General features: G+C 47.9%; 7 protein-coding genes across 7 annotated transcripts; 3 read left to right on the top strand and 4 right to left on the bottom strand.

The window, feature by feature from the left end:
- Positions 1 to 835: 835 nt before the first annotated feature.
- Positions 836 to 1347, bottom strand: CDV56_102771 (putative C4-dicarboxylate transporter/malic acid transport protein; the record flags this gene model as incomplete). Its single annotated transcript, XM_026756390.1, has 2 exons — positions 836 to 1184; positions 1238 to 1347. The coding sequence occupies 2 exons, from the start codon at positions 1345 to 1347 to the stop codon at positions 836 to 838; spliced, it is 459 nt and encodes a 152-aa protein (XP_026609895.1).
- A 2332-nt stretch (positions 1348 to 3679) lies between these two features.
- On the top strand, positions 3680 to 5015 carry CDV56_102298 (uncharacterized protein; the record flags this gene model as incomplete). Its single annotated transcript, XM_026755917.1, has 7 exons — positions 3680 to 3723; positions 3810 to 3984; positions 4100 to 4107; positions 4156 to 4322; positions 4385 to 4496; positions 4554 to 4678; positions 4732 to 5015. 7 exons carry the CDS (start codon positions 3680 to 3682, stop codon positions 5013 to 5015), a joined length of 915 nt encoding a protein of 304 aa, XP_026609894.1.
- A 57-nt stretch (positions 5016 to 5072) lies between these two features.
- On the bottom strand, positions 5073 to 6811 carry CDV56_102044 (uncharacterized protein; the record flags this gene model as incomplete). Its single annotated transcript, XM_026755663.1, has 3 exons — positions 5073 to 5589; positions 5625 to 6090; positions 6715 to 6811. The coding sequence occupies 3 exons, from the start codon at positions 6809 to 6811 to the stop codon at positions 5073 to 5075; spliced, it is 1080 nt and encodes a 359-aa protein (XP_026609893.1).
- A 959-nt stretch (positions 6812 to 7770) lies between these two features.
- TCA9 (succinate--CoA ligase (GDP-forming) subunit beta) lies at positions 7771 to 9577 on the top strand (the record flags this gene model as incomplete). Its single annotated transcript, XM_026755290.1, has 8 exons — positions 7771 to 7827; positions 7923 to 8006; positions 8071 to 8143; positions 8200 to 8299; positions 8373 to 8918; positions 8980 to 9026; positions 9079 to 9371; positions 9443 to 9577. The coding sequence occupies 8 exons, from the start codon at positions 7771 to 7773 to the stop codon at positions 9575 to 9577; spliced, it is 1335 nt and encodes a 444-aa protein (XP_026609892.1).
- Positions 9578 to 10136: 559 nt separating this feature from the next.
- Positions 10137 to 11837, bottom strand: CDV56_101345 (F-box domain protein; the record flags this gene model as incomplete). The annotated part of the gene is made up of 4 exons (XM_026754964.1): positions 10137 to 11010; positions 11077 to 11447; positions 11508 to 11673; positions 11752 to 11837. The coding sequence occupies 4 exons, from the start codon at positions 11835 to 11837 to the stop codon at positions 10137 to 10139; spliced, it is 1497 nt and encodes a 498-aa protein (XP_026609891.1).
- A 2047-nt stretch (positions 11838 to 13884) lies between these two features.
- Positions 13885 to 16000, top strand: CDV56_100696 (uncharacterized protein; the record flags this gene model as incomplete). Its single annotated transcript, XM_026754315.1, has 6 exons — positions 13885 to 14237; positions 14343 to 14441; positions 14508 to 14575; positions 14643 to 14986; positions 15056 to 15125; positions 15183 to 16000. 6 exons carry the CDS (start codon positions 13885 to 13887, stop codon positions 15998 to 16000), a joined length of 1752 nt encoding a protein of 583 aa, XP_026609890.1.
- Positions 16001 to 16860: 860 nt separating this feature from the next.
- Positions 16861 to 17620, bottom strand: CDV56_100456 (DUF3245 domain-containing protein; the record flags this gene model as incomplete). Its single annotated transcript, XM_026754075.1, has 2 exons — positions 16861 to 17365; positions 17439 to 17620. The coding sequence occupies 2 exons, from the start codon at positions 17618 to 17620 to the stop codon at positions 16861 to 16863; spliced, it is 687 nt and encodes a 228-aa protein (XP_026609889.1).
- Between the last annotated feature and the right edge of the window lie 1056 nt (positions 17621 to 18676).

The raw sequence follows: 18676 nt of genomic DNA, 5'->3' as shown, positions 1-18676 counted from the left end.
AAGATTATGATAATAAAGGATTAAGGTGAGCAAGAAGTGTAGAAAGCTAAAAAGTGTGTTTAGAATAATGATAAGATGATTTGTTTTTTTTTTTTTTAAGCAAAAAAGGGGTAAAGAAATTTCCCTTTGTTCTGTGGGGTGAGGAAGGTGTAAAAAGAAAAAAAAAAAAAAAAAAAAAAAAATAAGAAAAAAAAAAAAAAAAAAAAAAAAAAAAAAAAAAAAAAAAAAATGAAAAAAAAAAAAAAAAAAAAAAAAAGCCTGCGTCACCTTTGGGTGGTATCGGCCCATCTGATCGATAGACGCCTGCCAGTAAGTAGTAAACTGAGGGGTGGAAGTAAAGAAATTCTGGCACCATGCCACATGGGGTTCGAGGCAAGGCCATTGTGACCAATCAGAAATCTATTAATGTGGGGCGGAGGAGCAATAACTGCCTGTTTGAGACTAGCCCAGGGTAAAATAGCGAGCTTACCATGACTTCCAGCACAGTTGGAGACTGGCCGAGGCTGATTAGCATGGCACGACTACAAAAAAAGATACAGGTAGTTAGGTGCAGATCTTTGAAAGAAGGAGCGCATGCTTGTGGAGACATCTTGTGCCTCCATTTATGTCATTGTGGTGTGACACATTTTCAGTAGCATAGGTTCGTTCTACTTCCACGTAAAAGCTAACCAGAGAAAAGGGTGTCAAGCATGCAAAATGTGCTGGGTATCGAAATCGCAAGTCGTTGACGTCGAGTCGTAGATCCTGTGGGAGGACGAAAGCTCTCTCGGTGGTTGTATGAACTGCAGCCATGCTTGGTCTTCAAGTTCCATGAGCCACAGCCGCATTCTTTTTGTCAGACAGGAGTTTGTTCACCAGGCGATTCAGGCTTGATTTGATTTATCTCAAATCCACCCTCATCCTTGTCCTCGCCCTTCTGTGGCCACATAATTTGCCGTAACACGATGGCGCGAATCATCATGTAAAAGACGAAGATATACATTAGTATGAGAGGAAAGATCATGGCACACCCTATGATCAGAATGGGCTTGCATGAGAAAGCATTCCCAATAGCGAACGTGGCAGTGATCAAGGCAGTGTTGGGGAAGACAAACGAGAACCATGCCATTGAGAAATTCATTCGACCTGGGCCGATGGTCGACCAGTGAGCAAAAGTCGCAATGAAGAAGAAAAATACCGCCAGGCTAGATCGTCGTTAGTCGATTGCTGAAGCATAAAATGGGTCACGGAAACTCACCCCCAGAGCCACAGACAAGTGAAATTGACAACTACTTTGAGAATATTCGCAGCCAGTGCGCCATTACCCATAAAATCATCAGGAAAGCATCGCTTCGCGTGAGCAGCCATGGTTACCAGTCCTGAGACTGTGAAAGCACTGGGGCCAACAGAGACAAACATACCGGGACGTACATTTTCTCTAGGCAATTTTTGGGACATTAATCTGTAAATGTACGCTGCGTAAACAGTAAATGAAACTAAGTAGCCCAGTCCTTGGATCGTTGTTCCACCAATGATAATAGGTAAGGCCCGAGAGGGTTCAAGCTTTGCGCTTAAGATCCCTGCATGAGGACCAATTATCAACATAGGATACGCTGGGAAGATCCATATCGGGGTCATCTGGGCTATCGTGAAAGTTTGAGTTGACCACCTAAGCCAGGATCAGCATTATTGAATAGCCAGGAAGAGAAATGTCACACACAATAGCAGATATATACCAGCAGAGAAGACCACTGCAAGAGCCGCATCGATCCAGAATAACACACCGACAGTATAACTTAGCCAAGGTCCTGTGGCTTGTGGTCCGTACTGAGAAATATTGATCAAGATTGTCCCAAATGAGACTATAGATGCAGGCACAAACAATGACTCTGTTGGATGCATAATTGATAGTTTAAAGGTGTATGGATGGAGGTAGAAGCGCAGCAGCAAGATACACCATATTATAATGTATAACGCAATGTTAAAAAGAAAGACTATGACTCCAATGGTTTCCAGGCCACGGAATCTATAAGGAACTATTTACCAAGTCAGTATCCATTAAAAAAATGCGCCAACAATACAAGCTGACCGTCATATAAGGCATTTGCGATACCACCAGTGCTCATTGAAAGAGTAAAAAAGGCCCAGGTAAAGTGCCTGATCCGTTTCTTCCAGCTCAGTGACGCAGCCGAAGCCTCAGTGTCTCTGCGAGAGAGCGGGACACTCTCATTTTCGTACTTGTAGAACGAATGATTGTGCAGTGCTTCTAACGCGGAAGATCGAGCCTGTTGGATTGCCCTTCCGGTCGTTGGGGGTAGCAGTGACAACTCATTGCTACGCAGCACGCGATCTTCCTCCGTCATTGCAATTGCGCGAACGAGAGTGATATCCTGATTCAAAGCTCAGGTATTTGCAATCTGCTGGAAGCATAGGGATTGTTTACTCGTGCTCGAATTCTCAGCTGTGCTCTTCCCTTCTGGCTCAGATGCTTGCCTGGAAGACAAAGGGCATGTGCTCACGAGGCAAGACGAAAACTAGAGAAAAAAGGATTTCTGCAACGACGAAGGCCGAATTTTAAAAGATCGGCCACTTTAGCCAGTGAAAGCCCTCCGTAGGGACGGAGACACGTCTATATACCGATCGAAGCGAATAGAGTTGAACTGGTGAATGGATCCGTCGGGTATCGGCACACAAGCATTTGATGGTGGGGAAGAGACCGGTCAAACCAAGTTATGACATTTTCCTAAGAGAATAGCAATCATCTTGGGTGTGAGTGGATGGCTTGTCATGAAATGTCACATCAGAGATGTCCGAAGTACCAATTCAAATTAGCACTGCCAGGAGCAAGGAATAGGGAACTGTGGGGGCCTGAATGGCGAAAGTGATGCCTTGCGTTGATCCGATTTTTCATAGAGACGGCCTTGGTTTGATGGGCTGCGCTTCGTATGTGATTCCTGAGGGAAAGGACTTTCCTATAGCACTTGTTTCCATACAATACTGCAGACAATAATGGTGGGAAACTCGATAGAGTCAGAGTCAGATGACAGAGTTGCGCATCAATATTTCTTGATATTATTGTCCCAGCAAACTTGGAAATCTGACGCCACAGCCGAAGTTCCTATGGAATAGTGCAAGTACATCATACCTAGACATCCGGGGTAGAACCGTAGAATACATATCAATCGCCCTTATCCATCTAACAGGAAATCTGCAGCCATGGTCATTACTGTGTGGGCTTCTCTTGAATTGAACGATTGAGTGATGTCCATTTTCGCAGAACAACCTATACAATTTGAGACAGTTGGAAATACTCCTATGATCCATTCAGATCCCATGACTTATAGTCAATGCTCGCCCCAGTCATTTTTAAGGTAAAATATTTCTTAAAGGTACTACCTTAGGTAGGTAAGGTATTTATATTAAGCTGATGTGATCGAAAATATGGATGCAGATACCTACCTTACCAGGTACAGAGCATGCAAACAAAATTACTAGCTCATTGGTCCAGATGATATGCGGGGGTTGTTCTTCTGCCGAGGTTTCAGTTGATTCGCTATTAACTTCATCAAGAATCATACCTCTACAGATCCGGAGCATTTTCTAAGCTAGTCTTCTTAATCTCTCAAGAACTTCGCATCGATGAACCTGAATACTCTGTGATTCTTTACTTGTCTGGATTCATTCTGATTGCGCGATAGCAATGGCAGCTGCGCGAGATAACCGCAAGTCTGTGTTGATCACTGGGTAAGCCTGCATTGCATCTTGACGGCGAAGCAAACACCTATAGTGTTTCAATGCACGCCGCTAATCGCTTTTGCGATTTGAACTAGGTGCTCCCCTGGTGGCATAGGTAATTCACTCGCCCGCGAGTTTCATCGAAATGGTTTGCGCGTATTTGCAACGGCACGAGATGCAAAGAAAATCGATGATCTAGCAGCCCTGGGTATCGAGACGCTAGACTTGGTTGTTGATGACGAAGAAAGTGTCAAATCCTGCTACTCCGAAGTCGAAAAAAGACTTGGAGATAAGGGACTTGATTTTCTTGTTAACAATGCGTATTTCTCTCCCTCTTGAAATTCGCTGGAACAATTGGCCTAGATGCTGATATCTGCGTGGCTAGGGGCCGAAGTACGTTATACGATTGGACTTCGTTTACCCAGTTCAACATTAAAATAGGGAGAATCTTTACTCACAGGCGACGACAGACTACACCGTTCCATTTGTTGAGATAGACTTAGGCGAAGCCCGGAGAACTTTCGAAACCAACTTCTTTGCGGTCATCCATATATGCAAGACCTTCCTGCCATTGCTCATGAAGGCAAAGGGCACTATTGTGATGATCGGTAGTGTGGCTGGAGTTAGTCGATCCTACTTGACTGAATTGCCGTTTTGCTTGTCCTGACAGCTTCCCTCTTCGTCAAGATCATACCCTATGTGTTCGGATCGGTCTACAATGCCTCAAAGGCTGCGCTGCATTCTTTCAGTGACACCTTGCGAGTGGAACTTGCTCCTTTTGGGTACGTCATTGTATTTCTCCCTATTGTGCCTTTCCACTGACACTGACCCCCCTGCAGAGTAAATGTCACAACCGTCATCACTGGGGGAGTACAATCCCGCATTGCGCGTACTCAGCGAACTCTCCAGCCAAACTCCCTGTATATTCCTATTGAGGACGAATACGCTCGCCGTGTGACACATAGTCAGCATGGCGCTATGCCACATGCTGCATATGCACGGAGCGTTGTAACGCAGGTCCTGTACGGGTCAGCGCCATGGCGCTGGTTATGGCCGTGGGCGCAAGGACGAAAGAGCTGGATCTGGGAAGGCAACAAGAGCTGGGTGATTTGGTTCCTATGTGGCGGTTGGGCTTGGACAGGTCTATTTCAAGGCGTCATGACGAGGATGTTCAAGCTCTACAAGTTGAGAAAGACCATAGGGAAGTAGAAGCAAAGGGAATTGAAGCGCAAGAGGATCATTGCTCGGCTCTATGGGAGCAGTCAATCAGACAACGTCGGAGCATCATTCAAGTGGTCTAGGCACTTCCTTGTCACCTGACTCGAGACCAAAACTCGATATACCTCTATATTGCTATCCTACGCGCTTTCAAAGGGATTTATGGTCTGGGAGAAGGCGATCTTATCCAAGGTGTCATGTAGTTCTTTGGTGACCTCCTGTACGCCATCTGGATCATCATTGTGGTCTTCCATGATGCTCTCAACCGTTCGTATGATGTTCGCGAACGGGGTATATGACGCGAGTTGTTGCATAGCAGAGTCTAGTCCAGAGACGGCAGATGTAAGGTCTGTTAATCTCTTATCAACCACAGCCTTGTATGCAAGTGTAGCGTCAACGAGGTCCTGATGCTCCTTGTCGGCGCGTGCACCATCGGCTATGAGCCGCTTAGTTATGTCAATCCAAGTGTCGCCGTCTTTCCCTGAGTCCTTTCCTTTGGCGTCATTGTGGAAACGTTTGCGCTGAGCGGTCGGTTGCTTGGTGGTGGTGGGTGTCGACTTCGGTTGCCGGCAATGAGTATCTGAAGAATTGAACGCAACAGGGAACGATTCGGGTTCGTGTCCTCGTGAGTAGGCGGGATAACTGTAGACGCGCTGACTATGAAAGGGTTACGTGCGGTGACTGAGTCGGACTGGGGCAGGCTTTCTTTCCGGGTCGTGTTCTCGAAGGATGGACGGGTGTCTTGAGTGGGGGCAGTCTGGGAGCGATCTTGCACGGACGCGCCCTGTATGGAAGATTCGACCATGAAAGAGTCGCGTGCGGTGATTGGAATTGGTGGTCCGCCATTAAATAGTTGGCGGTATGTGCTGCTTGTTGTCTCATAGACGTTGTTGGTGTTGTTGTCCGACGATGCATCGTATCTGTATACGATCAGTTTTTGATTGTTGACTGTCTTCTGTTCTGATATTGTAGGCTGATTGAGTGCCGAGGCTGTGGAAACTTTCAGCGGCTTGTCGACAAGATGTATTGTAGGTAGTTCAGGGATCAGGATCTGCCAATCCAGTGGACCTTCCGGTGGCGGCTTATACAAGATATTGGGAAATTTGTCCGAGTCAATGACATACGCCTTCTCTTGTTGCGCGACTGTCGGGACCTCAACTAGTCCGAAGGACAGCTGAGCTCTGTCATTGTGTCTCCAGACACCAATTGGTCCAAGTGCCGATCAACCACTGCTTGAGTGGGTGCGCATGGTGCCCTACAGAGAACGTAGTATTGTCGGGCTCAACGGCGCCCTGTCCGGTTTAACCTCACCCCTCGTCCCGAAGTTGAACGGCCAGTTTTCATGCTTATCAGCCTGTTCAATATTATTTATGACCAGGTTGAAAATTTGCAGGTTAGAGAGCTTGGTGTGAGCAGGAGGCATAGGCGTGCATGCATCACCGGCTCAATGAGTTTCCAGTGGTCCATGTCGTTCGGTCGCCCCGCCCCGTCAGCATAAGTCCCGGCCATTGGGGAAAAAGGGGCAGCTTGAGATGCTGTGGCAGAAAGATCCAAGTGCGGAGATATATAGCTGTGTTCCTCAGCATCCATGAAAGAAGAAGAAGTCTTTGGAAATATGGCTTTAGACCATGCTTGTTGTTAAATGCAATTATCCAGTCTGCTCTTTCTCTTCTAAACAAGGAGAGAGTATATTAGAGAAATGATATTGCTGTGACATGAAACAAGAACCATAGATAGAGAGCAATGAGGTTGGGATCGGTCTTTCCATCGCTCTGTCCATACACTTCTTTTTGTTGGCCATGTCGTTTTCGTCTGAGCTAAGGGGAGCGGTGTCGTCGTTATTCTCTTGCATGGAGAGGTAGTCGATATAGTCACTCATGGTGAGTTAGTAAGGAGAGAAGATTGAGAAGGTGAAGATAGAGGCATAGAATGGTGATTTTATAGGTTGATATCTATGATGGTGTGAGTGAATGTTCGAAGGCGAGCTGTAAGTGAGGTGAGATGTGAGCAATAGCTAAGGTGTGTAGTGAGAGGAAGGTGAGGTTGACGAGGACAACAGGACAGTGATGGAAGTGAGCTATATCTAGAGGCAGATATCATTATGTGTAAACCATGAATATATACCAGATCAGGACGAACTGTTGACTCCCAGTGGGCGGATCGCAGATTGGTAGCGAAATAGATTATAGGCGAGGTAAATGCAGCAATAAACAGAGAATCGGTCATTCAGACGGCCAAGCGGACGTCTCATTAACTAAAACCGAATTTGCTTGTGGCCAATCTCTTCAGATCCTTATCCCGGTTATGCCTTGTGTCGTAAATTATTGCGATGAATGATGCTTGTGAAGTTACAATCCGGTTGCAACCCCTTTCCACGTGTTCATCCAGAGTAGATCTGACAGAATCGGAAGGTTATAAAAGTTTGATGGACTGAGAACTGGAGACCACCTGCGACACTTCATCATTTTGGATTTCTCTTCGTTCTAGTGACGAAAAGACCAGCAAACTATGAGACTCGGCAAGGTGTTGTGGACGGGAAGAAGTTATACCAGCGTTCCGTGATATTCGCGTCGCCGGCATTATGCACCTGATTAGTCATCCCGAAACACACGCTGGTTGGCTCATCAGGTGACCCGCGTGCGATCCAAGGCAGACGAAGCGCATAATTGTCCCGAGAAGCGCAGCCGTGAAAAAGCAGTGAAAGCTGTTCCCTTCCGAGATCAACATTGGATAATCCGCCCCTTCTTGTCAACAATCACTTTGGAGGCTCGCTTTTCCTCTTGTGCTCTTATCTGTTTCTATTGACATTCTCCCCTCTTTGACAAATTCTTTTTCGTCATGTTCAAGCTCGCGCGCAGCAGCCGTCCTGTCGCGGCAGCTATCAGAGCTGCGACTGTGAGATATTTCCCCAAACTCATATTTTGACAATATTACATAGTAGTATATCCATTAGCATCAAATCGAGCTTGCTGACATTGCAATTTTCGTAGGAATCTTCCGTTCAATCCAGATTGGCTCAACAACACAGAAACCTGTCCATTCACGAATACCTCTCTGCCAGACTTCTCAAGTCCGTATGTTGTCGTAACGTTCACTCGTCGATATTCCGCCGATCCAAAATGACTGACTGGCCGACAGTATGGCGTGGGAGTCCCCAAGGGTGAGGTCGCCCGCTCGGCAGAGGAAGCTGAGGCTGTCGCCAAGTCCATCGGTATATATCCCCGTCATGAACAGGCTGGACCGCGGTTTACTGAGACAGCACCTTAGGGAACGACGACATGGTGATCAAGGCCCAGGTTCTTGCTGGTGGTCGTGGTAAGGGTAGCTTCGACAATGGACTTAAGGGAGGTGTGCGCGTCATCTACTCGTGAGTTGATCCCCTAAAACTCCACTGTTTTCGCCTACTGTCCTCTTGTTGACCGGGATATCTATTTCATTAGCCCAACCGAGGCCAAGATGTTCGCTGGCCAGATGATCGGACACAAACTCATCACCAAGCAGACTGGTGCTGCTGGTCGCCTTTGTAATGCTGTCTACATTTGCGAGCGCAAGTTCGCTCGTCGTGAATTCTACCTTGCCGTCCTCATGGACCGCGCGACTCAAACTCCCGTCATTGTTGCCTCGTCGCAAGGCGGTATGGATATTGAGGCGGTTGCCAAGGAACACCCCGAGGCTATCATGACCACTCCTATCGACATCAAGGTCGGTGTGACTGATGACATTGCCCGCAAGATCGCTACCGATCTTGGCTTCTCCGAGCAGTGCATCGAGGATGCCAAGGCCACCATCCAGAACCTGTACAAGGTCTTCATGGAGAAGGATGCTACTCAGATTGAGATCAACCCTCTGTCTGAGACTTCTGACCACCAGGTTCTGGCTATGGACGCCAAGCTGAACTTTGATGACAACGCTGAGTTCAGACAGAAGGAGGTCTTCTCGTGGAGAGACACCACTCAGGAAGACGCCGATGAGGTCAGGGCTGCTGAGTACGTCCCGATGGCACCCAATCTATGGCCGACGAAATTTTTGTTCTAACTCGGACGACAGGTACGGCTTGAACTTCATCAAGCTTGATGGTGACATTGGATGCCTGGGTACGACCTGACAACACTTACCTTACTGCGCTCATGCTGACCGCTTCTCTAGTCAACGGTGCTGGTCTCGCCATGGCCACCATGGATATCATCAAGCTCAATGGTGGAAGCCCTGCCAACTTCCTTGACGTTGGTGGTGGTGCTACCCCCGCCGCTATCAAGTCTGCTTTTGAGCTCATCACCAGCGACCCCAAGGTCACTGCAGTCTTCGTTAACATCTTCGGTGGTATCGTCCGCTGCGATGCTATCGCCCAGGGTTTGATCAATGTCGTGCAGGATATGGGTCTGCGCATCCCCATCGTTGCTCGGTTGCAGGGTACCAACATGGAGCAGGCTCAGAAGCTGGTATGTGGTCAACCAGCTTTGCATTCACAGACTACGAAAACGGTCATGAAATGCTAATGTAGGATTTATAGATCAACGAGTCCGGTCTTAAGATCTTCTCCATTGAGGACCTCCAGAGCGCTGCCGAGAAGTCCGTCCAGTTCTCCAAGGTCGTCAAGATGGCCCGTGAGATTGACGTCGGTGTGGAGTTCACCCTTGGTATCTAAGTTCCGTCAGTTTGAGATGTTCAAGCATGTGTCATCGCCTATTGTTTCATCTTCTTGTCTGTCTTTTCTTTCGTGATTTCCCTTTTTACCTTCCATTTCGCTCCTACTCAGGAAGCGAGAAGATTACATGGGTGATGACATGTTGGGAACTACCAAATGAGCTACCGGGGACCTCATATCCGCTGTCCTCGTGACACTACTGTTCAGGATTGATCAGCGATATGGATGCGCGAATTGCGAGGCGGGCGAGTCGGTCAGGATATGTTAGTGAATTGGGCTAGTATAATAGTGAAATCCGCACAGTACGGGGAAGGCAGCGGTGGCATTATCATAGAGAGCATTGATGGTTCTGTATATCGTCTATGACTAGGCTTTTTTTTATTTCCTTTTGTCAATGTATTTCTTGTCTTTTCAGTGCCTCTATCGATTCTAATGTCTGTTCTCCCAGCGCCTCAAGATGTTCTAGGAACAAATAAAGCTCAAGACTTCTAATTAATGAGTGTTTCTCTTCCTTGGTCTTAAAGACGTCTTATTCCCAAATCCAATAAAGACACCAACTTCAATTGTCCGGGATCTGGAAAGGAATAGCACACAAGGGCTGCGCGGCTTCATCGAAACACCACGCGCTCACCCCACCCCTATTGACCAACAGAACACAATCATGATCTCCCTTGAGCACGTATTCGTCGGCATCATGCTGACTAGGGTCTACCGCCCACGGAGAAGGCATGGACTTGGCCGGGCGGTAAGGAACTTGCGCGCCTGGCTGTGAAATCCAGATCGTTGGCATGGCCTGCTCGACCCTGATGTAGTACAAGAGGTTGCGGTCAATAGGTGCAACATGTAAGTGGGAGGAGGATGTGTGCTCCGGGGGCAAGACGTGCAGGAAAACCTCCTCGGTGTCGTTATAGTGGGTAATGGCGATGATGTAGTGTGGGTGGTGATCTTTACTGCCTTTGGGACGGGCTATTAGGATTCCCGCTCTGTCGTTGAATTGCTCTGAGAGCCAGGCATTCGGTCGAACTACCCAGTCGTTGTCTTCTTGTATTTGCAGGGTCAGAACCTTGGACACAGTCTGAGGAGCTTCCAACGAATCATCAAAGCAATGCTTCACGACCCGCAACTGTGCGGCATTGCATGGAATCCCTTCAAGATCCCATGGGCCATCCACGTTGTCATTTCGTTGTAGATGGATGGTGATCAAGCAATCCAGCGTAGAATGTAAGTCTATGAACACCAAGTGATCTGCCACAATGACCGTGCGGGAAACGCGCGAGTTGAAGTCCCATTGCATGACAACCGTGTTTCCAGCCGCGGGATTCTTGAAGCCGAAGGCAACCTTGGCGCCACGAACAGCGAAGAGGTGGAATAGGCGGGATGGCAGTCGAAAGTATGCTGACTCCTCAGTTCGAAGATTCCAGACATGGCAGTATCTAAAATCCGTTCCATGAGTGAAAAAATACTACATGAGTTTGATCTGTGCAAGATTTGCTGCCTACCCACGTAGAGTGACCGCTGCAACAATCGACTCCGAAAGACGAATGTTGCCGATGCGTTCTCTGTTTTCCGTGCAGAACATCTGCATTGTGTTTGAACGCAGATCCTGCACGACGACCGTGGTCATTTCGCCAGTCCATGCATACCGTCCATTTGAATAGTCTAGACATGCTGGGTTAATATGGCTGGGCTCGCGCCGACGCAGGGCTGAAGATGGCTCTCCTCGCTCCAGTCTGATCCTCTGCTTGGCATACTGGTTGAAGATGTGATGAGATGTCTGATGAAAAAAATTGAGGGTGCGGCCTGAATACCGACGGTATACAGCGCTGCGAACCGGATTAGATGACAGTAACTTGCGCCAAATTCTGGAGACCTGATACAACGTGAGTTACCATTCTCATGGTCACAAGATAAGTGGACATGTATTGCCTACTCTCTGCAGGACATGGATTTCCGCTAGGTCTAAATACTGGGCGACTTGCACAGCAATCTCGGGGGGCAGCAAACCCAGGATATCACACTGGAAGGTTCGTGTGTTGAGGTAGTCCCTCAGGTCACGCCATTCGTCAGAAGCTAGCTGGTGGATGAGTTGATGGAACCTGGAATCGTTGAATTGTGTCAGTCAATGAATTTAATATGTGTTATAGCGAAAAGGCATTTGCTGGGGGAACCCGTACACTGTGCGTCGCGCTGACTTTGTCCTGAGATTTTGGAGTCGAGTGATGATCTCCTGTTCGTCTGAGTTTGGGTCTACACATTCCATGGTGATCGGGATATCGTTATCCAGCGTCTGCGAATCATCGTTGTTGTTCTTTGTAGGAGAGAAGCATCAACAATGATCGTATCTGGCGCATTGTCGGAGGATTGAGGCTAACAGAGAAGGTGTGAGGGTGTTGATGAATGATGAGGAAGGAATCAGCTGAGCTGGTTGATCCGCTGTCATGTTTACCTACTTATATACAAAAGGACCACGGAGACTTAACGACAAATCGGTTGAAATACTTTGAGGGCAGTTTATATGTGGATAGGATATACTCTACCTACTACGTACTAGTCATCATTTATCGTTCTTCTCTACATATCTACGCGGTATAATGCTCTTCATTATGAATAGCAGAGGGATGGAGAACAAAAGAACAGCGATAGGTACGGACGGAGTAGATAGATGATAATACACGTAGATAATGGGACCCAAAATGATGATGGTCGAATATTGAAGCTCTCTGCATCCAGACTATTGAATCTAGTATTCATTTACGGCGCATGTCTAGACTATTGTCTACATATCTATCCCAGTACTATCTACTTACCCTGTGGCCCAAATATCTACTCCGCATCTATTCAGTATCAAAAGTACAATGGCTTTGAATCCACCAACTATCATCTTCAACATGAACTACAGAGTACTAACTTCTCTATTTATTGATTTCCTCTTGGTGATCCATCATCATTATTGCTATTATTTATTTCTTCATCAATAAAGAAATAACTCATCGTAATACAGATACCAACTGCATAAGGTAGACAGTCTGGTCTCTTCTACTTGCATCTCCTCTCCTCTCTCCCCCGATCTTCCTCCTTATCATAATCTCACTCCCCCTATTCGCCTCCCCCTCATCACTAGTCGTAATATCTTCTTCCTTAGCTACGCCATTCTTCCTTGCACCCAACCAATTGTCGTTCCATATCCGCGGTTCCGTGCAGATTCCAGAGCCCAGACTACTGCTTACCTGCTTACTTTAGTAACAGACTACTGGACTAGCACTTGAGTCTGTCTAGAAGGACTGTAGCAGGTAAGCCAGCTATCTACTGGGTTCCCCAAGCATCCTTCTGCACCTTAAACTCCTATCATTACTAACTATTCTGTTGGTATCACTAACAATAGTCTTGTCTCATATTATACCTCTTACTATATTCGAGATACTTAATCCTTTATCCGAGCCCTGGTTTCAGAATCTTCTCAACCGCGAAACTTCATATTTGTCTTTTCTCGCATTCTCTCTCTACACTCTGATGAACCGATCCCCCCCCTTTTCTTCTCTCCACAAGGCATATACAGAGAGGATATTTCAATAAACCCGCATAAGCACTCCTGGAGGAGAAACGAAAGGGGAAGAGGAAGAAAAACAGAAACGAAAAGAAATCGTGCATTAGAACGACGAGGAGACTTCATACTTCACATCGGCTGTTCCCGTTCCTCCGTTGGTCATTTCCCGAGCTCCAAACCGGACCCATGATAGTCAGCTTCAACTAGCAGCTATCTAGTTATCTGCAGATCCGATCTTTTAACGCGCCTCGTCCGCGACATTCCTGCACTTTCACGGCTCGTCCCTTTCGCCCCTCGTCGATTTCATGCTGGTACCCCCTTCCGAGACTAAATTGGGACAAGTGGAGAACAAAGGGGCAAAGAGGAGCTTTGGACTAGTCTAAGACTCTTTACACCCATTGAGTTTGGTGGGCGAGAAATTCTTGAACAGTCGCTGTTTGGCAAATCGACGCGCCAGAGGGAAAAGAAAAAGAAAAGAGAAACCAAAGTCATTCCTACAGTACACGATCTTCGCTTCGCAATGACTCTAGAAGCGGACACTCTACGTTATTGATCAGCGCCTTCTTGGCCCAGGCTCTGTGATTCTCTGTATCCACTTTCCCACGTTCTCCAGTCCTCCACGAGCGGCCGACATCTGGAAGAGAGGAAAAAAGGAAAAAAAGGCCCTAAGTTATCCCTTCGTTGACCATTCGCATTTTCAGTTCAAGTGGTTTCCTCCAAGCTCCCCTCTGCGGCTTGGCTGTCATCCTTCTCCTCGCGCGAGATGAGCAGCCTCGCCGATCCTCCGTCTCGAAATACTTTCACTGCCGGTTCTGCAGATGCGCCAGGGAAGACACGAAAGCTGCCGGTCCTTCCCTCCTCTATTCCATCCTCCGCTCAGTCGACGGGTGACTTCATGGAGGTCACTCCACCTGCCTCTGCGACGACAGGCCCTGCGCCGCCCGCCCACAGCAGTCCGGACAGCGATCGGGCGGGCGCAAACATCACGAATTCCAATGGTTCTGTCGAAACTGGAAACATGAATAATACTTCAGTGCCAAATCAAGCAATCGGTGCTGCAGCCGCAGCCCAGCAGCCAAAAGTCGTTCAGACCGCTTTCATTCATAAACTGTACAAGTATGTTTGCTCAGATTCCGTTCGCTCTCACGGATGTCTCAAACCTTTCCTTGTCTTATAACTTGACATAAATCAAGTGAGCCCTTGCTGATGCCACTTGAACAGTATGCTAGAGGACCCTGCTATCCAACATCTGATATCGTGGTCGAGCACCAACGACAGCTTTGTCATGTCGCCAACATCCGAGTTCTCAAAAGTCCTCGCGTCAGTTCTTCGTCCTTAAAACCGCGTCGCATCTCGTAACCTGATCGCTGATATTTTCTTCATTAGTCAATACTTTAAACACACTAATATCTCGTCTTTCGTTCGACAGCTCAATATGTACGGTTTTCATAAAGGTACGTGATTCTCAAGTGGGGAGTGAATGTGTACGTATTTTTGCTGACCCTTTGCGTCTTCTCACAGTGAGCGATGTCTTTCACACCGGCTCTCCAGACTCTGCATTATGGGAGTTCAAACACGGCAACGGAAATTTTAAACGGGGCGACCTCGTAGGGTTGCGCGAAATCAAGCGCCGAGCATCGCGACATGCTCTGATTCATCGCGACTCATTTCCCGGCCACAAGACCGCCGTTTCTCAACCCGGCACGCCGGCCGAGCCCGTCCCTGATGCGACCGAAGCGCGATTGCTGAATTTGGAACATTCGCTATATGACATGCATGCCCGTTTAAGTCGCGCTGAAGAGGGACATTCAGCTCTCAACTCAAGATGTCAGGCCATGGCGGAGAGTTTGGCCAGATGTTACCATGTTCGTTGACCCTCTGAGTCTCATCGAGGCGCTGCTATGTCGGACACTGGAGCACTGACGGGATTTCAGTGGACGTATTCGATTTCTCAATTCCTACAAGGAACGATTCCTGATCGGGAGAGTCCTCTGTACCGGGATGGTGAGCATCACTACCGAAGAAAACATTACCATGATCACATTCACTAACTCATCACAGTATCCAGCATGCAGAAAGAGATAGAGAAACATCTCGACGTCGTGCGAGCTCTCGAAAACCCTCCGGACCCATACTTATCTGTCAGGCCACCATTTTTTGCCAACGTATCGGTGGATCCCGGACCGCCTCTTTCCCCACGCCAGGTGCCCCAAGACGACAGCCGTCGACCATCGATGATAGATACGTCTAGGCATAACATAATCCGCCCACCCGTGCCCCCGCATCTTGCTGTCTCTCCTCGCCGGTATGGCTCAATTGGTGGGGGAAATTCGTCCCCGAACTATAATCGGCCGCAGGTTCCCTCTGTAATCCCACCTCAACAGCCGATGCCTCATCCTCTGTCTTCGGTATCTTCCCCGCCGGGACCCAATCTTGCTCGTCGACACACTTCAGCAGACATCCGTCAGCATGGCTGGCCGCCACCGAACGTTTCCCAGTTTCCCCCTGCCAGTGCACAGGGTGCTCCAGCAGCACCATGGCCACCCTCTCCCCATCGTACACCGACTTCTAGTGAGCAGCAGGTTCGGGATGTCCTGGCTCAGTATGAGATGGGAGTGCCCCGGCGACTTCAAAGCACTTCGCGACATGCTACGCCGCCTTTGAACCCGGACCAGCCGCCATCGACTCTAACCGTTGACAACGCGTGGACATATGGTGGATCGAAGTATGCTAGGCATGAGTCCTCTCTTCCTGCCACCAGACGATCCAGCATGGCCAGCAACGTACACTCGCTCCTCAACCCCGCTGATACAGCGGAACGTCCTGAAGAGGATCAGCATAACAACCTCGACGATCGAAAACGAAAGCGGTTAGAATAAAAAGAAGCGTGAGACCTGGCATACGACTCAATTACAATATCTAACTGAACCGCCATTGTGACGAGCAAGTCATATATCGAGCATGAGAACACCAGTATCTGGCTCTCCGTCTTGCAACAACAGCTATACAGGCAAGCTTCTTGGAAGAAGCGCCATCTGCATATTTGAGCAATATCACTGCCACATATTATGATCAACCCCCGTTCTTCGATCTTTCGTTTCTTTCATCCCATATAACTTGTACAATCTCTTCAGAAAAAGCGCGGGTTTTCCAGGACAGTTGGAGGCCACACTTTGTTTACATTTGTCTTTTACGCCTAATTTGGAGGGCGCGCAACCATTTTTTCGCAGGATACCTGCTGGAAATACGTTGTATGTCCCGTTCTGTTGATATCATACCTCACCATGCAGATTGGTGATGACTGCCTTGTCGCCACAGGCTTGGTGTTTGCACTTATTGGGGACTTGGAATAGGCAGGTTCGGTTTCCGCATATCATACTTACTATATACCCTGGGGCTGGGTGGGGCAGACCGTGTTTATTTTTGATCACAAGTTAGATCTACAATCGGAGTCTACAATCTAATGCAATTATGTCCGTGTGCATGAATTTCGGGACAGAATATTGAGTCGTTCTCCCATTCGACACTGTCATGCAGCCTTGGCGTATCTATTGGGTGTCGGTCAAGGTCGAGAGTATGGCGGACTATGAAAACAGGTCGGGCATGACATCGAGAACGATCACAAAAAGGATGTAATATATTCCCGTGAGTTGCTGTCTATCAAACTCAACATTTCATCGGATAGCTGGGTATCTTGTTGTACAACTGAAAGATTGGGGGAGATTTCTGGCGATCAACATCATCGCTTCTTCCTCTTTTTCGACCGATCGGCGAGTATCTCATCCAGGAAACTTGTGGCTTTGTTCCGGCCTCTTGGTCCCGGCGCTGGTCGCGATGACGGGCCCTCTTGCTTCGCTGGAGCGTCCTCGCTATCGCCATCCTTGACCTTACCACCACCACTTGGGTCAATGCTATCGTCCTCTGCGATATCAGTCGCAGCTTTCCTTTTCCGCGCCGAATTCAGGTCTTTCTTCCGAGTGTTGCCTTTCCTTCCTACCAACGCCGTTCGTCCTTCCTCATCGTCATCGTCATCATCCCCATCTCCCGTCCCAGTCGCCGCATTCCCAGCGGGTACTCCATTTTGGCCCACGGGCTTGCCCGATTTTACCCCGGCGGAAGCAGCCATGACCTTCTTGTAGTTCTTTCCCAGGAGTTGTTTCCGCAGCTTATCGTTGGAATCCAACTCAGTCCGGTTCCAGCTCCCATCAGCGGCTTTTTCGGGGAGGGGCGCGCCGACTCCTAGTCTGTTCCGGCAACTGTCAGTATGCGTGGAAATCGACATTGGCATCAAACAGGGGAAGTAAAGGAAGAGCATACGTCTCCGGAACAGCAGTGAAGATTTCATCTTCCTCTCGCTGCAGCTCTTCTTCTGTTTTGACATGGGCCTTTTCTTCGTCTGTTGGCGGAGGGAGCCAGGAGGCTACTAGACGCTGGCTGCGCGCTAAGGCAACATGGGCTTTGTTGAGGATGATGTCCGTTTCGGTTTTCGATATTGACATGTTTGTTTCATGTATGTTATATATAATGATTGTTTCAGCTGATTGTAGAAGATCACCACCGATGGAATGGAACTTTTTGCGATAGCAGGGCGGAATATGCGGGCAGAAAGTTCACCGCCTGCTTTTTGGTAAGGAGGATTCGATATGGCTAAGATAAAATGACGAGTAAGAGCCCCTTGGTGATGATATAGTGTCACTCGTTGTTGATAGTGAGGAATGGACTACCGACAGATGCTCGGTATAATAATTGGTATGGTCACAGTGATGCTGGGCAGCTGGTTTGTTTTCGACTGTCAATTGCATCAATTCACAAAATGGATCTATGTACCCCGCCTAAGGGAGAAGGGCAGCTTTCCAGTTGACTCCTTTATGATCAGGTTTGTGATTATTAAGGCTTAATTCTCATGAACTACTAATATGCTCTCCTTCCCCTAGGGGGTTATAGTTAGTTAGCACTGAGACCACTGCAACTTAAATATATGTATAGTACCTTAATATAGTAGTTTCTATGGGTTAAGTAGCCCTGGGTCCTAATGCTTAAAGCTACCTATGTAGCGGGCAAGGCCCGCTGAATGCTCGAGCTCACTGAGCACTCGCGAACTGCCTCAGGCAGGCTAGGTCACGTGATTCTGTACTAAGTAATGTCGTGAACAGCCATGTCACGTGACCCCGTTTCTCCCTCGCACACCCCTCTTCGTGTTCGGCCGCTGCGGCCCCAGTTAGAACCTCTTAGCGATTTCTTACCGTCCAAACCTAGGTTATAGGTTGAATCGGCTTCTAGCCCGTGACAACCTATTAAGGTAAAAAGAAGCTCCCTAGAGTAAAACTAAAGGCTATATACATAGTGAATACTAGTTATCTAATAGTGATCTTCCTAACATCTAACTAACCTATACACATTACTACTGCCTTTTTTTATGTTAGAGTAGTGGTATATAGGCTAAGGCTTAGCTAGTAGGGCACAAGCCTATGACAGGAAGGTTACCTAGGGAATAGAGACCTAGGGCTTAGCAGTACACCTATAATAGGTATATATTATAAATGCCTCCCCCTCAG

This window comes from Aspergillus thermomutatus (genome assembly GCF_002237265.1).
Source record: "Aspergillus thermomutatus strain HMR AF 39 chromosome Unknown NODE_393, whole genome shotgun sequence".
In the NCBI taxonomy this organism is placed as follows: domain Eukaryota; kingdom Fungi; phylum Ascomycota; class Eurotiomycetes; order Eurotiales; family Aspergillaceae; genus Aspergillus; species Aspergillus thermomutatus.
The sequence above is the reverse complement of the archived record's forward strand: the minus strand, read 5'-3'. Positions and strand labels throughout refer to the sequence as shown.